We start from the raw sequence: 21,470 nt of genomic DNA, 5'->3' as shown, positions 1-21,470 counted from the left end.
GAAGTCGAGTAAAAAGATGTTTCTACATCTTGACACTGGATAATAAAATACGATCTGTTTACCGCCGCTAAATTTCTACATCCTGTGCGGTTGCGTCGACTCTGGCGCAGGCCCTGCATAACACAGTACTACAGCTTTGTTTTTATGATGTTTCACCTTATTTATGATTTTTACAGAAGCATAAACCCATTCAAATTCTATTTCTTTGTAAATTTAAAGTTTAACATACAAATTTAGATAAGTAGAACGCTTAGAAACACCCTTAGGCTATATGTCTCTACGGGATGGCATACCTGATATACGCCTGTTCATGCAACTGAGAAAAGCTTATCTCATTTGTGACAAGCAAATTCTAATTTTTGCTTTCTTTAGGATTTTATTTTTTTATGAAATCTAATTATTCTAGGGAAGAAGTACAAATAATAAAATCTAAAAGAGGAAAGACGACGAAAATTTTAGTTTGGGATCACATTGTTTACAAAGCGATTTTACGTTGCCAACTTTCATTTTTTAAACATTTTCCCTTTTCCCTCGCATAATAAGCAAGAACGGTTTTAGTGGACTGCTTTACGCAATTTTATCTGAAAGTTTTGCATGTGTTCGGTTTCCGCAATCCCTATGGTAAACTTCTCGTTTATCTTACCTGCATCGTCTGGTTTTCTGCGTGATGGAGTAATAGAACGTGCATTTACTGGCATCATTTAATCAGTAAACAGTCATGCTGTAGTAGGTACTGTATGAAAGCTGTAGGATAAATTTTAGGTACTATACCCCCTTTTTTTTTTTTGCACTTAAGGTTAAATATGCGTATATTAAGGATCTAGAAATCATGTTTATCTATTACTTAAGTGTTTTTTATCGTAAAATATTGTTTTACATGAACGGGAAAGGAAAAAGGGAACGTCATGTTTCTAAATAATTACTTAAATGCTCCTTTCGCTTTATAAAATCTGCGGTGATTAACTCTTATTTTCTTTTCTCGATGTCTTTGATATTAAGAGTGCTTATTTATGGCATGAATGCCTATTTCATCTCTTTTATTATGGGGACTGCAAAGCTGTGGCTATGTAAGATTTTTGTTACTACGAAATTTTATAAATTTGCTAAGCTATTCGTGTATATATGTATATTTTCCATCGTTTTTTGAGTTGAAATTTTATAAGATTTTTTGACGTTAAATGAATATTTTATTTATTTGGTGACATTCAAATGCAAATAATCATCTGCATTTTTAGAATAGAAATGACTTAATTTCTGCAGTCAGATTTGTATGGAAATGACACATTTGCTGTAGTGAAATTATAATTAAAGAGTGTGTAATACGGAAGACTTTGTGTAAGAGTTTTATACATAATGCTCATTATGTGCGTTTAGATCACATACATAATGCTTACACTAGGGTTAAATTTTTTATAATTCAAGCATTTATTACAGCAATATTCAATGCAGGAAAGAAAATTACCATTGGCCACCTCCTCGTTATACTGGCAATTGAATAATTGGCTGACATTTCATTCCCCATATCCACTCCTTCTTTAGTCATATTATAAAAACATATAATTTCTGATGTTTTATTTTCTCCAATAGTATCATCTATAGTACTATCGTTATATAATGTTGAAAGCCTAAGAACAGTTTTTCCTTTTTTAGGAACATTAGGAATTAATGTTTTATCTTTTGCGAAACCAAAAACAGTGTAGAAAATATTCCTAGTTTCATCTTCAGTTTCGGAAATGCAATCTTCATCGCTTTCAAATATTTCTAATAAATCTCGCAGGTGTTGCATCTCCAATTCCGTAGGGAGTCATTCTTTTTACCATAATGTGGTTAGAAATTTTTAAGAATTTAATGTTAAGTACTTTAAAATCACTTGCGAGTAGAAATATTTACTGTTACACTGTAGAAATAAATTTCTGAACTAAATATTCAGTCTGAAAAACAATTACACGAACAGGCGCATGGGGTGTGTCATACCCCAGTTCCAACAAAATACTGATAAATCTTCTTCTGAAACACACAGGCAAAGAAAAAGCGGTTCTAAAAGTCAACCACAACTAGAAACTCTGCTACTGAATGCAGTACAGAATTTTAGTTTCACAAGTTAGGAATATTTCACTTTTATGCAGGGGTGGGGTATGATACACCCCAGTGCTTTCTCGCGGGTTAACCTACCAGTGGCTAATCAGTAAAATCGCTGAACACTCATTGTTTGATTGCATTCAAATCGTGGTAAGGCTTCATGGAAGATTTTGTGGTTTTTGCAATGTAGGTAAAATCCTAGTATACGGTGCAGCCTTGGCGCGACTTTGAAAATTATCGCCAACACCAAAAATGTTCCAAAGAACGTCTATATATATATACTATACACTATATGCTATGTGTGTATATACATAGTATATATACTGTATAAATAGTGTATACTATGTTTAACTATATATTTTCTTTGAATGACCCGTTAACTACTCATCGTATATGTCCCGTTTTTACTGCTCAACATAAAGTCGCCAAAAGTAGCCAAATCCCGTGTGCACCGGATACTAGGATTAAACCGCAATGTATAATGTGAATCCTAGCCAGTTTCCCTTAAAAAGGTCCTTCATGAAGGCATTCCAGTTTTAGGCAGATAACTGTTGAGTGCTTTGCCATAATGTAAATAATCCACTCAATTGATTAAGTATTCCAAGTAAGAGCTCTTTGTACATAATGATTCTATAAGATAAAGATTAGAAGTGCATTTTGCTCATATACAGTGAACTTGGGTTTTAATGAATCTCCAATTTATAAGCAAAAGACATTTTTAGAAGCTTCCAGTTATGTGCCTTTTTCAAGCTCCCATGTGAGTCCCCCCCTCCACCCTAATTTTTTTTTTTTTTTTTTTTTAATGTGGTTTAAATTTATAAACTTTTTTTTGGTTTGTAGAATTTTGTAAAATCAAGAATCTTCTGCATAAGATATGAATCAACAGAAGTAAACTCGAGTGGCAACATTGACTCCGCCTTAAAGGAAGTATGAAATGCTTGTACTGGAAACAAAAAATCTGTTAATTAAAGATGTTTGTCTTGATCAGTTTCCTGAACTGTACTGAATTTATTTAATTTTGATTCTCAAATTAGTATTGTTATCTTGTTAGTATTTTGAGATTTATGTGTTAAATAAATGATTTTATATGTTTTATGGTGCCTGTTTTTCTCTATTAATTTTTTTAATGATTTCAAATAAATGTATTAAATTAAAAAATAAATGGTTTTCAAAGTTTCAAATTATCAAAAAATAAACATATGAAATAAGTTCTAAAAGTAAAAATTGAGTAATATTGTTTTTTGCTTCAAAATGAAGTCATTCCTTTACATTTCTGTGCTTAAATTTTTTTGATGCAATATTATTTTATTAATAAAGTGTACTTTCAATTTCAATTACAGTTTTTTTTTTTTTTCGTTCGATGATCCATTGGAATGTAACAGTTTTGTAGATCATTTCAAGACATATCATGTAAAGTAAGTATGTATCACTTGTATCACTTTGGATAAAATAGAGCTTTTCTCCGTTTAACTCGCAGAATAATTTTATGGCTTATTTAGAGATAACCCAGAATGTCAATGTAAGCTTAACTTTTGTTTCCTTGGTATTTGTGCCATAATTTTTTTAAAAAAAATTGCATATAATATTGTTTTTATTAAAACATATAAAACTTCCAATTTTCAGAGGTTTCAATTATATAAAGAAATAGAATCACCACTTTCCCCCCTTTAAAGTGTTGATTTATTTTCATTTGTATGCATTTTAATAATGTAATTATTACTTAGTGTTCCTGCTGTGCTGAAGAAAAATCATGTTTCTTTCAATAATTTTGGAGCCAGTATTTTAAAAATACGTGTTTTGCATGTAAAAAATACAGTACTTATTTTCTGATTTATTAGGAAATTAAATATTAGAATTGTACCAAAATTGAAGATTTTTTAGATTGGTATTTGTAATTTTAATGAATTTAGTCAAATTTAGTGAGACTGATATTTTAGCAGCAGTGGGTATTTTGATAGAAAACATATACTATTTTTATATCATGTATAGGTAACATAGAAAACTAAATATTTTATGTATTAATTATTAAATTGATGTCTTGTTCTTTATATTGCTGAAAATTTTAGTGCTTATATCCTAGTGGCAGCAGTGGCTGTGTGTTCATTACTTATATATTATCCTGTTGGTGGAACCATTGTTTCTTACAAAAGTATTTCACACTTATTGCAGAATATAGTCATTTTTAATCCTGAAGCTTGTTAGAATTATCCTGCTACCTGTTTATTTATGTTTAGTCATTGTTGCATCAAGTCGCTCAGTGCAAAGAATTTAAAGCCTTTGTATTTAATTTCCCTCACAAAACAAAAGTTGAAATGTTTATAGGCCAACAACTTTACAAAATTTGCATTTGCACAAACTAGAAAAGGAACTAATTACTGTAGGATGATTAGTAATTAACAGCTGAGAAAGAAGAACTTGAATTGCTGTTAACAGTAATTCATTTCTGTTCTGTTCTGAATCAAGAGTTTTGGTAAGTACCAAAACTGGTGTCAGATTGCCAGTAAGTGTTGTATTACAACCATCTTCCTTTTGCAGCAATGTGTTTAACTTTTATCAGCACATTAAACCTGCAATGACATGTTCAATCCTTCCACATATTTTGCTTTTTTTTCTTCATGGGTACCTGGGGTTTTCTACATAATGAATTTAGAAACTGTATGATTTATTTATTATCTATCTACTGCTTAAAATATACATTTCAGGCAGTATCTGCCAAGAGTTTCATATCAACTAGATTGCTGCTGTACACTGGTGTGTAAAAATTAAGGACGAAGTCGAAAAATTAGCATATCAGCTGAACGAAGAGGCAGAGCGGACAGAAAGACCAATCGGGAGATTAAGTAAGGTGATGTACGGTAGCACATGCGCAGATATGCAGGTAGACGTAATGGGGGAGTGTCTGAGTAGTATAAAGCATGTTGTCGGTGTAAGATCAGTATTTCTGGCAAAGAGATTGCATGCCGTATAGCAGTTAAAATCACACCTAGTTGCTGCCTCAGCGAGAAATGGCGAATAATCAATCTCTTAGACGACATCTGGATGCTTTTACCCGAGGTCGAATCATTGGGAAGTTGGAGGAAGGCCGCAGTGTGACAAGTGTGGCTGCAGAATTCGGAATTGCTCACAGCATCGTTTCACGACTTTGGAGACAATTCCAAACTACAGGAACAGCTATCCGGGGGTTTAGTAGTGGTTGTCCACAAGGAACCACACCCGCAGATAACCGGTTACAGGCCAGAAGAAACAGGCGGCAGACAGCGGGAGAAATCGCTAGACACACGACACAGGTGAATGGACGACCGATATCGCGTTTTACCGTGGCCAGAAGACTGCACAGTGGTGGTCTGTTTGCACGACGCCCTGTACGGTGTGTACCTCTAACGCCTGCCCATCGGAGAAGGCGTTCTCTGTGGTGCCAGGAACACCGGAATTGGAGAGACAATGAATAGGGACGAGTATTCTCTACAGATGAGAGCAGATTCAGTCTGAGTAGCGATTCTCATCGCATACTCATCTGGAGAGAGCGGGGAAGCCGCAATCATCCCTCGAACATCATTGAAAGGGACAGGTATGGAGGTGGCGGTGTTCTCGTTTGGGGAGGCATCATGCTTGGTAGTCGTACAGACCTTCACATCTTCGACGCAGGTTCAGTCAACAGGACCCGTTATTGTAACGAGATTCTTCTTCCATATGTGCATCTTTTTAGAGGCGCTATGGGTCCGCAGTTCCTTTTAAGGGACGACAATGCACCATGTCATCGCACAGTAGCTGCCGAACAGCTCTTAGAAAGTGAGGATATTGAACGTATGAATTGGCCGGCACGATCTCCGAATCTCAATCCCATCGAGCATGTATGGGAGTTTCTAGGCAGACGCTTGGCAGCCCGTATCTTACGACCAGTAACGATTCCGGAGCTTCGATTGGCACTGCAAGACGAATGGGCAGCAATGCCTCAACAACTCATTGACACCCTCATTCTCAGCATGGGCAGATGCTGTGAAACCTGCCTAGCAGTCAGGGGAGATCACATCCCCTATTAAAGACCGGATATTTCTTGCTGGACACCCATCACAGGGATGTTTCGGCCTTCAGTCGCATTGCGCTCCATGCTACTTTTTCAATAAAGCTTCCTTTTATCCCTCTGATTTCTCTTTTAGTAAGTGTTGCTTACATTACTCATGTCCTTACGTATTGGGGATCTTACGGTATTAAATGTGTTGATTTGGAAAGCTTTTGTACAATTGAAAAAAACAGTCTCATCCTTAATTTTTGCACACCAGTTTAATTACCTCTATGGCAAATTTAATAATCAGTGTTTAGATTACTGCCAAAATTATCTTGGCATCTACCAAAGCTTCTGGTGTAAGATAACATGTGAGCAGGGTTGTGGAGTCGGTAGGGAAAGTGACCGATTCCGACTCCTGGAATTTTAGACTCTGACTCGACTCCAACTTCCTCATATATATATGTAATAATAAAATTCCATAGTCAAGAATACACTTAAATTTCTAACTGTATGTTCTTTTCACTTTTAATGGCGACAGTCTCTTATTTGAAAGTACGAGGAATTAAATCCACAGCCCCGTAGTCAAGTTGTTTTTCCCGCCTTTTTTTACATGTACAGTTATAAAATGTTCTGGAGATATTTAAAGCGAATTGGAATGGCTGACGAGGCTGATGTCATTTCTTGGAAGCTCTGCCTTTCCAGAGGCTATAAAAGGACTCGCAAAGGAATATCGGGGTCTTTTCTTTAATGTAACGATGCAGTAAACTTCATACAAAAAGTTATTAGTGATTCTTTTTTATATACTCCAGAAATATGATATTTGTAACTGCTATTTCTCCTGACCAATAATAAATGGATCCTGTTTTTTAAACTTATCGTCTGATAATTTAAGCTACGACTACATCTATATTTCTTCACCAATCTATTTATTCCAGACAAAAGTTGGTACATCACACACACATATATATATGTGTGTGTAAGAAAAATAAAGAATATTTAAAAGATTAAATTATCAATGTAGATTTCCTTTCTCGATTCTAAAAATAGTAACCTCTTTTTGCACTGCGTCATTTCCAAAAAAATCTAATTCTGATCATGTAAATGGAACTGAAACCCAAAATTTAATCAATCACAGTTTAGGTTACTTGGTGCACCTATCTTGTATAAATAGTTAATAACTGCATAGTTTCTCTCTTTTTCGCCTGTATGCTGACAGCTTGTTGCTCAGCCTCTGCTAGTTGTATTATGTAAAATGTAAATGTATATCTAAAATTATGGGGCACGTTTAGCACCCCTAGTCTTCTACAGTTATGCATTAAGAAATTTGTCATTCAAGAATAAATGATGTTTAATTATCAAGCTGGTTGTGCTTCTACAAATTCCATGCAATCATCCACTATGCTGTAATGTCCAGTCATCTATGCAGCAGTTTTCCGGCCACGACTAAAAGTGAATTGTTTTCATCTTCTGCCAAAAAGTATGATTATTACATATATATATGTGTAAACCTATGCACATGGGTTACAGCGTATTTTTTTTTTAATATAAAAAGTAATAGATGCTACAGGGGAAAAAAATTGATGGTATAGCAAATTATTTATATTAATTAGCATTTATTATGAAATGGAAAAACTGGCATTAGTTATTTCTAAGAAACAGTATAGCTTTGGCAAGATCTTCTTTGTTGGAGGGCCACAGATCCGATTTGATAAACTTCAGAGAGTCTTTCCACACTAACTTGAGTAGGGGAAAGAGCTGTTACTGTTAGGGCTACTTCTTTTAACTTTTCAGGATAGATTTTTTGTAAGTTCTAAAAGAGGTGTCTTGCAAGAGCAATCGTATTTATCTCTTTCTACAAAGGCCGCATATAAATCTTGTTTGTATTTTTTCATTTTTATATCTAAATGCTCTTGGTTCTTTATTTTCATTCGCTTTGCCTTAGTCTTTTCAATATTATCCAAAAATATTTCTCAAATCTAATTCATCACTGGAAGAGTATGATATAGACTCAATTGCAATGTTTGCAATTTGAGTGCCCTGGATTCGAACTCTCCAATTGTTCTGAGAATAATTTCATTCTTAATGAAAGTTCATAGATGGCTTTCTTTGCCTTTTTAATTTGTTCGTCATCCATGAAAATTTGGTGTTTGAGATATATATACGTATATACATATTGAACTCGGCAAGATCTCATTGTCTAGCAAACTAGTTTCTCTTTTCTTCATTGAAGAAATTATTCCTTCTGCAATAAACACTCCATTTCAGAAAGAACAAACATCACATTCTTCCATTCTCACCTCCTGTCAATTCTGCAGATTGCAGCTTTTTTGTGGCTATATATGGTGTAGAAAGTAGTAGTTTCCAATCCTGCAAGATCATTCCACAGTTTTTCTGTTAGTGGAACATTAGTGTCATCTACATCTTCTAGAAAAGTTCTTAATTCTAACAACCTCTTTATCATAAAATATGTACTTCCTTATCGCGTTACTCGATCAATAATTGCTCCTTTTCCTACTCGCTTCCTAAGAATGGCATCAATTTTGGGAGTTCTTCCTGCTGTTGCTGCTTACCTAAATTTACCAGTGAGATTTGTAACTAAATGGATCAGTTTAATCACTAATGGCAACTATCACATCCATCCTCCTCCCTTATATTTATTTATTAATATGTCAATAAAATAGAAAATAATTATTTATTAATGTATATAGTTCATAAATAAAAATAATAACACAGTTTGTCATTATATTTATATATATTTTTAAAAATTCATTTTAATTTCATGTCAAAATCAAACTGTCCAACAAAAACTGGAGTCGACCTGTTTTTAGCGACTCCAGCTCCAACTCCTTTTACCCCAAAATCTTCCCGACTCCACAGCCCTGCATGTGAGCACTGAAAAATCAAGATTAGCTACCAAGAATTTTTTTGACTGCAGCATTGAGTAACCTTTAAATTAAAAATTTGATTTCTTTTTACTTCCAGGGTCATATATCTCCTCATGATGAAAGCTGGGGATAAGTTTATCTCCTTGTTTCTAATTATGTGGGCTCCACTGTGTCTCGGTGCTGACCATTTTCAAGAGACTCTTCTTGGCACTGTGGGTGGTGGAAATTATTCGTATTACTGGTTACCTCAACCAGGGACTGTTGTGCTTTATCTGAGAACTCTTGAAGGTGATGCTGATTTATATGTTTCATCAAAAAATTTAAAACCTACTTTTGATATTGAAAACCATGAACTGCAGTCCACTACTTGTGGAATTGAACAAATTAAAGTACCTGCTGGTTATGGTCGTCCATTATCTATAGCAGTATATGGTCATCCTTCTCATGAAATTAGTTTATATGAATTGAAAATTGACGTTTTTGATGCTGTGGAAGATGTTTATCCAGATCTCAATCCGCGTGAAACGAAAAAAACTCAGTCTAATAAGCCACCATCTAGTTCAAGTTTGCCTGTAAAAGATGAACCTGAATATGAAGAGAGATCTGTTTTCTGGACGTTATTTTTGCATGTTTTACAAGTTTTGCTTGATTTATTAGTTGACTAAAGCAATTAAACAGTTTTTTGATATTAGTGTATTTTAAGTATTTTAATGTTTCTCATTGTGTAAAATTCAAAGTTGTATAACTCAAATTCTTATCAATATTAATTCATGTATTTGCTAAAAAGGAGGAGTTTCTCTTTATAACTGTCTAAAATTGTGTTTTTGAAAATTAAAGGAGGGAAGATTAACTTAAAAGTGCAATTTACTAAATATAGTAGAAATTATGTTTGTAATTACATTTTTCTTGTATTTTTTTCATAGTAGTAACCTCTGTTGCTAAAATACTTTAAACAGAAAATATGTAGCTCTTTGTTTCTTTCCACCAGATGTTTTGAAAGTAAAATCGTTATATTGTTTTAAAATATGCAAGAAATAGTGACCTCAAGTGCCTTATTACTTTCATGCATAGTATTGATATAATACAAACTTTACTAGTATTTGCATAGCTGCAACTCTCCTAGTAAATCTGTGAAATTCCCTATTTTCCATCACATCTCCAGGTAAATCACAGAATCTTCCAGTCTTTAATTTTTAGCCTTTGCTATGCAAAATTATTTCTCAGCAATAAATGAAATTTATTGATTTAAGGTAAATTAAGTTGTGCAAATTCAGTTTCCCCACCCCTGATAGTTTTCAACATAAATTTTTATTTCACCTGAATTGTATTTTTCTCTTATTACATTTAATTGATATTTTTCTTCTGATCTGAGTTGTCTAAATTAACTGTAGATTTTTCTATGAAGATTCGGACAGTGCTTAATTAGTTAATATATGTATTTAATTTAATTTTACTTAAATATATGGTACATTACTAGGTTTATCCGTACAAATACTATGTGCATCAGTTATTAATTTTAATTTCACCATATTTAAAAGTACGTTGCCTAATAAAAGATCAGATTTTGTCAGTGTAAAAAAATTTGAACATTAAATTAGCCAAAGATTATAAAATTTAAAATATTTAATTAAATGCTAATATATTTTACATCAGAATCGTATTACAAATTGTTCAGTAACTAGAAACATGCATTATAAAGTGATTTTAAGCCAGTTTGGAGTTCCTTAGGAATGGTATTGCTGCACAGCTTGACAACCTGCCAACCAAGAAAAATATCCCGGCTTTTTAGATTTTAAGGTTGGCAGCTATGATATTGTAATTTTAATATATTAAACAAAATTTACATGCCATATTTAGTTTTTTCTTTCCCAATTTATGAATAAAAAACTCTTATTTGGAAGACTGACATTTTTAAAAAATATATTTGATAAATTTCCATTGAAAGAAAATCAAGCAAAAATTTTTCATTTCAAAGAGTTTTAGAACAGCTTTGTCATGTGGGTCATGTGTGTCTTAAGTTTTGATATATTATTAAATGAGGCAGGATTATCATAAAATCGGTATACAAAATTTTAGTCCATATTTTTTCTTACTGTGAAATTCAGTCTGGAATTAAGTTTTCATAGTTAATATTTAAGAAAATTTTAAGTTAAGTTCTAAATATATGGAAAAAGTGAAACTAGTCAAAAAAGTTTTATGTGTTGTAGAAAAAATGAGAAATATATGATGTAATAAAGAAAAGGGTGTGTGAAAAGTATGCTCACTTTTATGAAAATAATATTTTACTCCTATTGTTAGGCACTTCTCTACTAATGCAATGATAATCAATCTTAGTTTTCTCTGCAAACTATCAGAAATATTTTCATTAATAAAGTATAAAAACGTAGTAGAAAATTTTCAGAATTTAAATATGCTTTGTAGTGCTCATTTGCAGTTTGCAAAAACTGTATCCACTCTTTACTTAATAAAGTTCAGATCAATCAAGATGCACTAAATGTAGCACTAAATTTGTTCAGTATCTTCTACTAAGGATAACTTTTTCTTCTGTTTAATTTACCACATGTTGTAAGCAGTTATTTTTTATTATGGTATATTTTATAAGAATCTTAAAATAATCACTTTAGAGGAAATCATGGATTAATCTGAATTCTTTTTAGAGTCCTTTCCCAGAATATAAACTATGGGGGAAAAAATACCTAACCGTTTCAGAATATACTGTAACATTTATTAAAATTTGCGGTTTCATGGGTAGTTATTACTTAAATACATCAGTAACTTTCTTTTTTTTTGGAGTGACATGGATTACTCAATAAAATGTTTATGTGCCAGTGTAAGCTAAAATTATGCTTCTCTTTTGCTTAATTCTATTGTCATCAATCTTAAACAACATCAGTACCTCAGTACAATTTCTGAAATGTGAAATGCTTTTTCAAAACTATTAAAATAATTATTTCCAAATTTGACATCTTTTATTAGAAGGCTATTTATTTACGTTTATTTTTGTATATCTGCATTATGGTAGGTTTGTGTGCCTTTGTATGATTTTTGAATTATCTGTCATGAATTCTCACAGCTTTCCACTTTAAAATAATTTAAAGTGTCACATAATAGTAATTCCATTAAATCAGTAATCACCAAATATTTAATGAAAGCATATTAGCTGCGTAACAACATCTGTATTAGGGCAAAATAATTTGAGTTATGTGAATCAAGGAAAGTTTGATTAAAATAGTTGGAAGATAGGCTTCAGGTATTAAATATGTTTCAGTTAGAATCATGATGTTGCAAAGATATATATATGAATTGACTTTCTTATAATGCAGTGTATTAACTGTGCACTTACATTTTCAATAATGAAACATCATTTCAGATTCTGTACATTTTGTTTTTATTCATCTCCAGTACGATTTGTGAAATAATGTACTATATTTAGGTGTAGAGAAGAAAAGAAATGCAAAAGAGAAAAATTCCATAACCTTAATTATGTTTCTATGAATTATATGAAATTCTTAAGTTCATTTTTTTTTTTTTTTTTTTTTTCCAAAATCAGGATGTTGCTAGTAGATCAAAAATTTAAGACCCTCTTCTGTTGTTATATGAAAATTGGCCATAAATATATTAACTGGGATCAAAAGCCATTATCCAGAAAATTATAAACTGATGTAGTGTTAAGTAATTAAGAAAATAAATAGCAGCCAATTTGATGATTTTTAAAGATTATTTGATAGAATTTAAAGTTTCAAGATTAATCTTCAAAATATTGACTTTTCGGCAGATGTGTGAGTGTTGCGAGTTTAATTAACTTTTAATAAAATATGATAATGTAATGACTTTAAATATTTGAATTATTACATGAGTTTCTTTTTGGACTACTTTTTGATGATATAGTTGTCACTGCTAAAAACATTTTTGTGAATTTTCTAAAATTATGGTATATGCAAATTTTTCTTTGAATCTATAAAACATATTATTTTTTCATTTAGTTTTGCATAGTGCTCATTAATTCTAGTGGAATGAGCTCTATCCATTTGCTGCTTTTTGAAAGGTACTGCAGACACAATCATTTTCATATCTGTTTATAAATATGTATAAACATATATTTTGAAGGCAAAATGGTATTTCAGATATCAATGTAGCTAAATTCTATGAAAAATAAATGTGGAATATGGAATTAAATGTAAGTTAGAACTAATTTCAATATTTTCCTTTATGCATGACTGATGTTTGTGATTTTCTACCCTTGCTTTCAAAAACTACCCTGATTATTAAACAAATTAATATTTAGAAATTTAATGAATCTTGAATTGAAAAAAAAGTTAACATGAATCTATGTTCATCATAGTGTCAAGATTCCATGGACTTATAAATTGAAAGCTTTCAATCTGAAGTTTTACTGTTATTAATACTTTATTTTACAGCTATCTTTATGTTAATAGTGTGTACAGATATGTATATATATCCATGTTTTGTGATCTGTAAGATGAATACATTTTGTTAGTGAAGAAATTGAAAAACATATTATTTATGCATATTTATTTAGTCATGAGTGTCATCTGCAATTTTTTTTTTTTTTTTTTTTTTTTTTTTTTTTTGTATGCATGATTTTTGCTTTTAAGTGTAATCAAACTAAGGTCATTATATCTTATACTACTTAAAATTTGTACTTGCTAGTCTACTGAATTATTAACTTTTCTTATTTTTGATATCTGCATAAAAATACAATTTGTGCACCACAAACATTACCTACTTTGTAGATTTTATAATTTATATTCTGTTAGATAGTATTGCTTGAAAAAGTCTTTAGTATTTCATATTTTATGTTTTTAAAAAAATTAATGTACTAACCGATAAAATGTTTGTAGCGCTAATTTTCTTTTTTTTAGCCTGATTTTTTTAAAACATGTCATTTTCATTTGTGAAATTATAATTAGATTTAATAAGATTTAAATAAATGAAAAGAAATTACTGTTAAAAGTTTTGGAACATCCTACTGGATTCTGCATTATTTGGATTTGTAAATTAGAACTGTTTCAAATTTTCCGCATATGAAGTAATTTTTATTTTGTAACTTTGACATGTTTTTAAAACAAGCGCCGTTTTCTTTTCAAAATATTTAAGTATTATGTCTGCAAATTACAGATCTGTCAAAAGTTTTTTGGTATATTTCTAAAAATTGCAGGTATTTTCTAATTATTCACATTCATGCGAAAAGTCACCAACTCATTTGTGACTTCTTAATAAATATTAATAAAAAGAAACATAAGAATAAACAAAAATATACATAGCTATTATTAAAATTTTTACAGCTGGTAAATATTGTTTAGTAAAATGACATTTAAATATAAAACTTGTGTATTTTCATGTATGCAAACATTTATGTGGTATGCATATGTGTATGTTATTGATTATGATATGTGTATTAAAAGTACACCTACATTGATTGATTGTACCAAAGATTTAAACCAGGAGTTGGATAATCAGAAAGTATATATCGTAGCATACGATTTTAATTTATGTTTTCTCAGTTTTAGTAATATGGAGTTAATAATGTTGTGTATTATCCTTTCATGATTTGTGCTTCCATTTATTTAAATTGTGTTAAAATTGGAAATCTAATGTTGTGGCTCTTAAATGTTTATTTTTCTGAGAGGGTTCATAAAGCCTGGTTCAAAATCATTTGTTTTCATCCACAGAAAAGAGTACAAATTTTCATGGCCTTTTTTTATATCTTTGATTCAATCTATATAGATCTAGACACACATATTTAACAGGCTGTCTAGACGTTATAGATAAACTTAAGAAATATTGTACTGTGAAAAGGGACATTGTATTCATAGTATGAGTTAGCTGTGACTTTTGTGCACAGATAAAAAGCAAATTACTATGATATGAATATAACATATTAAATGTCTGAATATGGTCATTTCAGTTAACTCTATGATTTTAGTGCCTCCTGGCTGAGTATGATTAATGTATACTATAGTTCTTTGTATTAACAGATCGTACTGACTCGGCATTGCTTCCTAAAACATGGGCTTCTATTCCAAATTTGCTATATTCCTTCTCACTTACGTGCTTCTTAAGTTTATCAATAACCTTTAGATTTGTGTTATGTATGTATATATATAAAGGGTGGCCATAATTAAACTGACAGTGCTCACAGTGTTCTGTAGCGCGATATATTTGCGAGAATGACGCCACATTTTGTAGGAAGATTCAACAAGACCGGGGACGAAGGATTCTGCGAAAAAACAAATTAGTTCCAAAAGTCACCACTAGGGGATTTTTTGGCGCTGTGTAATAGAAAATAAAGTGTTAACGAATGCAAATCAATATGGAAATTACCTTTTATTTTGCATTCAAATGAGGTTCAATGTGGCTGCCGTTGTTGTGGACCACATATTGCATTCTGTGCACAGTATATACAACAGCAGAAAGTAACATGTCTGCAGGAATCTCCCGTGCAGTCCGTGATATGTTATTCTTCAACGTAGCCAGGTCCTGGACCACTCCTTGATAGACCTTGGACTTAAGGTAACCCCATAGCCAGAAGTCGCATGGAGTAAGATCAGGCGACCGAGGTGGCCATGTAGTTGGAAAGTAGTGGCTAATGACTTTTTCTGTTGTGAATTTCTGTCGTAGCATCTGTTGCACCTATACAGCAACGTGTGGAGGGGCTCCATCTTGCATGAAAATGATTTCCCCCAGGCATTGTCTTTTATCGCTTTTTAAAAGTGTTGCCATATTGCACTTGAACTAAATCACAAAATGTGCATAATAAAAGGTAATTAAGGTAATTTTATTCCGTATTAATTTGCATTTGTTAACACTCTATTTTCTATTCCACAGCGCCAAATATTCCCCTAGCGGTGGCTTTTGGAACTAATTTGTTTTTTTGCGGAATCCTGCGTCCCCCATCTTGTTTAATCTTCCTACAAAATGTGGCGTCATTCTCGCAAATAAATCGCGCTTCAGAACACTATGAGCACTGTCAGTTTAATTATGGCCACCCGGTATATATATTTCGGTACTTATGCATTAACACAACCAGGCCAAAATTCGCATAAATTGCCAAATTTGGCGACCTTACTTACGACAACCCTACGTGTTATACGTAGTTTTGTAAAAAGAGCATGTGGAGATTCACAAAATTTTCCTGCATTTTCGTGCAAATTTTTGTAATTTATTAGCAATTAAACCCTTCCGGTTTTGAATTTGAATAAGTTGCAGAATTATTTTTTCGGCGGAAATCTTTTCGCTATTGCTTTTAGCACTGATTGTAAACCGTATTCGCCATAACCATGTACACGTCGACTTATTTTTACTTAAAAAACATCCCAGAATTGCACAAAAATGGCATTGCGCACACTCTTGACTTCATCCATGTACACTGCTATTTTCTCATAAATTACAAAAATTTGCACGAAAATGCAGGAAATTTTTGTGAATCTCCACATGCAAAAAAGCAGTGTACATGGATAAAGTCAAGAGTGTGCACAATGCCAGTTTTGTGCAATTCTGGGATGTTTTTTTAAGTAAAAATAAGTCGACGTGTACATGGTTATGGCGAATACGGTTTTCAATCAGTGCTAAAAGCAATAGCGAAAAGATTTCCTCCGAAAAAATTATTCTGCAACTTATTCAAATTCGAAACCGGAAGGGTTTAATTGCTATTTTATATTTTAAAACAAGATAATATAAAAAACTGTATTAAAAATTATCTGTAATTAATAAATGTACATTTTCTTTCTATTCATACTTTTTTACTCAAACTTACAAATCGCGCCAACCTGGTTGCGATAGTACGTAAGTACCTATATTTCAAAACATCTTTCAAAATATAACTTACCAGTATGGATTCACTCTTTTAAAATAATTCTACTTTAATTAACCTTAGGAGATAATATAATCCATTAATCAATATTGTTTAGGAAATAAATTATATATATAGTATATATGTATACAGTATCTTGATGATTGGGCGATAACAACAATGGATTGAAGATGGTGTCATTCTAACAACTTGGAGAAGGCAGTTCTCCATAGAATAAAGATGACACTTACAGACAAATAAGGCTGACGGCAAGACATAATTTATTGCTGGACAACTAATTCAACATATTCTTACTCGCACACAATCAGGGATGCAATAGGCACCTACAGTTTTTTGGAGTTTACATTTTCAGACAAAAGGTGATAGCAGTAGTTAGCTGCAAAGTGTTAGCTGAGCAAGGTAGAGTGGGAACGTACATATTCAGAAGCAACATGAGATATAGTAAATGACTTTGTAGTGAATGGGTAGCTAGGACTGACTGCATTTCAATGAAAAGAGAAAATTTTTTGGATAGATTTTTTTCTTCTATCTTTTTACCTCTGCAGAAGGAAATTCATTTCGCAGAACTGTCAGTTCAGGGATAATATTTTATAAAACTGGTGGTAAATTTCTCTCTATACAAAGGCCACTAGGGCTGCATAGTATGTGTTCTTTAACTAGTACATGGGAATACACTTTAGAATATTAAACAGAAGTTATCCAAGGGAGTAGTTATATTTGTAGTTATATTTATATTTTTGAATTGTAGTTGGAACAAAGATACAAAACATGTTCATGCATGAGGAATTCAAAAGTCATTGTGAATATATGTTTCAGGAAAATATTATTAATTTTCAACTTACAGAGATATTTATAGTATGAAGGTATTTGTTGCAGGCATTATGAATATATATATTAAATGGAGAACACAATTATCTTTAGCATTGCTACAGCAATTAAGCTATAGAAATCATTTACTTATGGTCAATTCCTCACCAAATTAGTTTCAGCTTTTAGCGATTGTATGCTACAGAGGAAAAAGCTGAAAATATACATGAAGCAAAATTCATAGTTAATAATCATAATGTTAAATTTTGTTGACCTTACCATGTTTTTTTACAGTTTTCAAGTCACTGTCAATTTGCACTCAATCACTGATTTATTAACCTTGCTTTGGGTGTATAAATTGATAATTTCAGAAATACAGTAGAACTTTTCACAATAATAGTTTGGTATAACTAATTTCAAAGCAGAGGAAATCACAGTCCTTAAAGGCAGATTTTGTAAAAAAAAAAAAAAAAAAACTATAGCAGTATTATATTTTATCTCATCTATCTGTATTTGTCCTCTGTGAAATGGGTTGAATGCATCATTTTAAGAAAAAGCAGCATATTAGAACATTATAAAAAAGGTACATTATGCTAAATTAGGTGTTGATCAGTTAATTCTTCATAACATTGGAAATAACTGATCATGGCTCAGAACATTAGAGCTATCTTGCTTGATGTGTCTTTCAAAAACTTTTCAGAATTGGTGCATTTTATGTTACGTGAGAAATGTCAGAAAGTTGTCAACTATTGAGAATATTCAGGATTTATTATTTGGGAAAATAATAGGGAGTATTTTCTATGTATGTTTTTAGGGAGGAGGAATAACTTACTCCATAAAATGTGTAAACAGTGAAAAATTATCTTCCTTAAAAATTTGATCACATCATAATCGAAATAGAATAATGTTACAATGTTAATATCATTGTAATTTTTGTAATATATGCAGTACAAAAGTATTTGAACAAACTAACTTAACTTTCATTTTTTATAAGATTAATTAAGAATGTTTCAGGTTAGCAAGTATTGTTGTCAGCTTTAAAATACCTGTTAATAATATTTGGAATTATTTATGCATCTGTTACTTCACTGGTATTAACTTTATCTTGTTATTCACATTTGCATATGAATAAACTAATGTTAAAAAATTTATAAAAACTAAATTTATATATGATTTTTAGCTTTAATGAAAAAAAAAAATATTTGTATAAGTGGCAATTTGCTTATATTGTTTTTGTCAAAAACAAAGGAAAAGATGAAAATTTGAGAAACTTCTGCTACTATAATATTTGGCAAAATTTTGAATTTTATTCTTTGGTTACTGTTTGTTTAATTTTACTTGCTGTGATATATAGCAAGGATGGAAGATTCATTTGTTGTTAGATACTTTCTAAATAAAAAAATTCATCAAACCTCCCTAATGAGTTCACAGAATTTAACATATTCAAGGTCCTTGCGATGGAAATGAAATATAAAATTGTGCAAATGTTTCATGATACTTGCAATCAATATTTGGCATACAAGTTCTAAATCTTCCAGACTTTATTATATGTATAGTAAACTTCAGGCAATTTTTCTTGGAAGTGACTCATTCATTAAATGCTAGTTTAGTGATTATTGTTGTAAAACAGTGTATACACTTTATGTACACTATGTATAAAACAGGCATGTTTTAATTCATGAAAGCAAAGGACGCAAATGTTCTTATTCTTTCTCTTAGCATATCCCAAAGCGTCTCAGTGGTATTGAGATCAGGGATTTGCACATAATGTGGAAGATAAGGAGGTTTGTTTTCTTGTTTTTCAAATTATCATTACCAGTTTTATGTTGTGAACTGTACATCGTCATTCTGATGCGTGGCATGTCCTTCAAGACAGAAAATTTGAATAATTAGCTGGACTTTATCTAGATGTCCAATTGTGAATATTAATCCTGTAAAGCTCCTGACAAAACTGAGAAATAGATGCATTTTTAACAATAAATGAATACTGAGATCTGTCATAACTTTATTAGTCGTTATTGTTTTTTTGGTTTTTTTTTTAAACATTCAATTATCTCTTTCAATTAATTCTTAATAGGCAGTTATTTTCACAAGAAAAATGTTTTGCTTTTCAAAGTATTACAGACATGAATGATACTCTGGTATTTAACAATTTGTCTTATAACTTCCCATGTTTGAAATTAATACCACTGGGAATTCAAACTTTGATGCTGTTGACAAAATTTGAAATCATTCATTGTTTCCAGCTGGAAGTGCACATATGCTGGGATGAAATTTGAAGTGCTGTATTTGTCAAGTGTTTCAGTTTTATTGCCCAATCTCTATGAAATTAATAACTCATATTTTCCTTGTTTGAAAATTGTGTATGCTTATGGTATGACAAAATTTTTATGTATTTTCAAAATACCATGAATTTTCTGAAAGACTCATGGTACATATTTATAGCATTAAGAGAAAATCAGTCTATAGTACAGATCTCCCGAGATTAGCATTAAACTTGTACATTTCTTATTGAAAATTAGTATACATCAGATAAACTGAGATATCAGCTGCTTCCCATATGAGTTATGTATAATGGAATGGCAAAACTTAATATATTCTTAATTCTTCCCAATGAATGAAAACTGACATCTTCCTCCTAAAAAAATTATTATTTCTTTACAGAGTTATAATGCAAATAATTTAATTTATAATGTTTATAAAAGTGCAATTTCCACCCAGGCTTTGTGAGTTTTAAGAGCCACAGCTGTAAAACCTAAATTAAGAAGTTTCTGTTAGAAGCCCTAACAGATTATTTTTGTATCTATAAATATATGTATATGAAGAGTTTTGATAATATACTTTGGTGTATTGACTAGTCTCATGTTTGTATTAAATTGTAAATTTATCAAAGTGTGTTTCCAGTGATATATTATAAAGTATTTTAATAAATTTTCAGGTTTTATCTTATTCATAAATTCTAGCAGTGTCATTTCAAGAATGTTATGTATTAAAACATTTTGAAACAAATTATGTGTGGAAGCTTCTTATATAAATGCTGAAGAACTTCGGAACCAATTTGAAATTTCCAAAACGGCCAATGCATAACACTTATTTCCATAACGATCTAGCTAATAAAGAGTGTTGCATGTCTCGCACTGAACCCCAACACTGTAAATGAAGTTGTTGATCATAATTTCAGGCAATAAACTGCATTCTTCTGAAAATAAAGATTTGTAATACCTAGAGAGTATCAATATCATGCTGTGGCTCTTTCTATATGATTCCAAACAGCTATTGGATTTAAGTGCAGTGACTTCACTGGTCACACCTTATGGTAAATATTCTCTTTTTCCAGAAATTCGCTAACCAGTTGAGCTTTATTTGGCTTTATATTTTCTATAAAGTCTCACATCTGATTCAAGAACCTCATCTCTATAATGCAGCACATTTTAAATGCATGTAATCAGGCATGCATCTGTCCAATGCAAGAATTCGGCCTCCACCAAAGTGGTGAAAGTTTCTTACATTGGGGGGGGGTGATAATAGGTGCCAGACTTTTATCAGGCGAAGACTTGTTGAGAATTACTTTTTATTGAATTTTCATTCATCACTGAAGAAGAGATGCTCTGTGCCAGGCTCCACAAAAGACAGGTTCAGTTTTGTGTCTGGAGACATGTACCATTGGCTACCAAATCTCAAGAGCCTGCTGTGCTAGTTGCATTTTGCATGGAAATTGTTCCAGACACAGCAACAAGATCCTGACAGAATTCTTAGCCATCATGCATCTGATGCCATGCATTAATCTTTTACTGGTATTGAGGCTTCTGCCTACTGGCAATCGTTCACACAGTTAGAAACTGATGTCATAACCCTGGGC

General features: G+C 31.6%; 1 protein-coding gene across 2 annotated transcripts; it reads left to right on the top strand.

Annotated features, from left to right (window-relative positions):
* The first annotated feature begins 516 nt into the window (after positions 1–516).
* LOC118201588 (UPF0669 protein C6orf120 homolog) lies at positions 517–20,620 on the top strand. 2 transcript variants are annotated; one of them, XM_035373714.2, is made up of 3 exons: positions 517–762; positions 3,420–3,498; positions 9,068–20,620. In XM_035373714.2, the coding sequence occupies exon 3, from the start codon at positions 9,084–9,086 to the stop codon at positions 9,633–9,635; it is 552 nt and encodes a 183-aa protein (XP_035229605.1). In that variant the 5' UTR covers positions 517–762; positions 3,420–3,498; positions 9,068–9,083; the 3' UTR covers positions 9,636–20,620. The 2 variants fall into 2 exon arrangements, with proteins under 2 accessions (XP_035229605.1, XP_035229604.1); XM_035373713.2 differs by having other exon boundaries at positions 518–762; positions 3,420–3,494.
* Positions 20,621–21,470: the final 850 nt, after the last annotated feature.

Source organism: Stegodyphus dumicola, chromosome 3 (assembly GCF_044657685.1).
Source record: "Stegodyphus dumicola isolate Sdum_Otavi_A_Nest chromosome 3, ASM4465768v1".
Lineage (NCBI taxonomy): Eukaryota > Metazoa > Arthropoda > Arachnida > Araneae > Eresidae > Stegodyphus > Stegodyphus dumicola.
This window is presented reverse-complemented; position numbering and strand designations above follow the sequence as displayed.

Coding starts and splice junctions, on each gene's coding strand:
- LOC118201588 (XM_035373714.2), top strand. CDS start 9,084: ATGATGAAAGCTGGGGATAAGTTTATCTCCTTGTTTCTAATTATGTGG.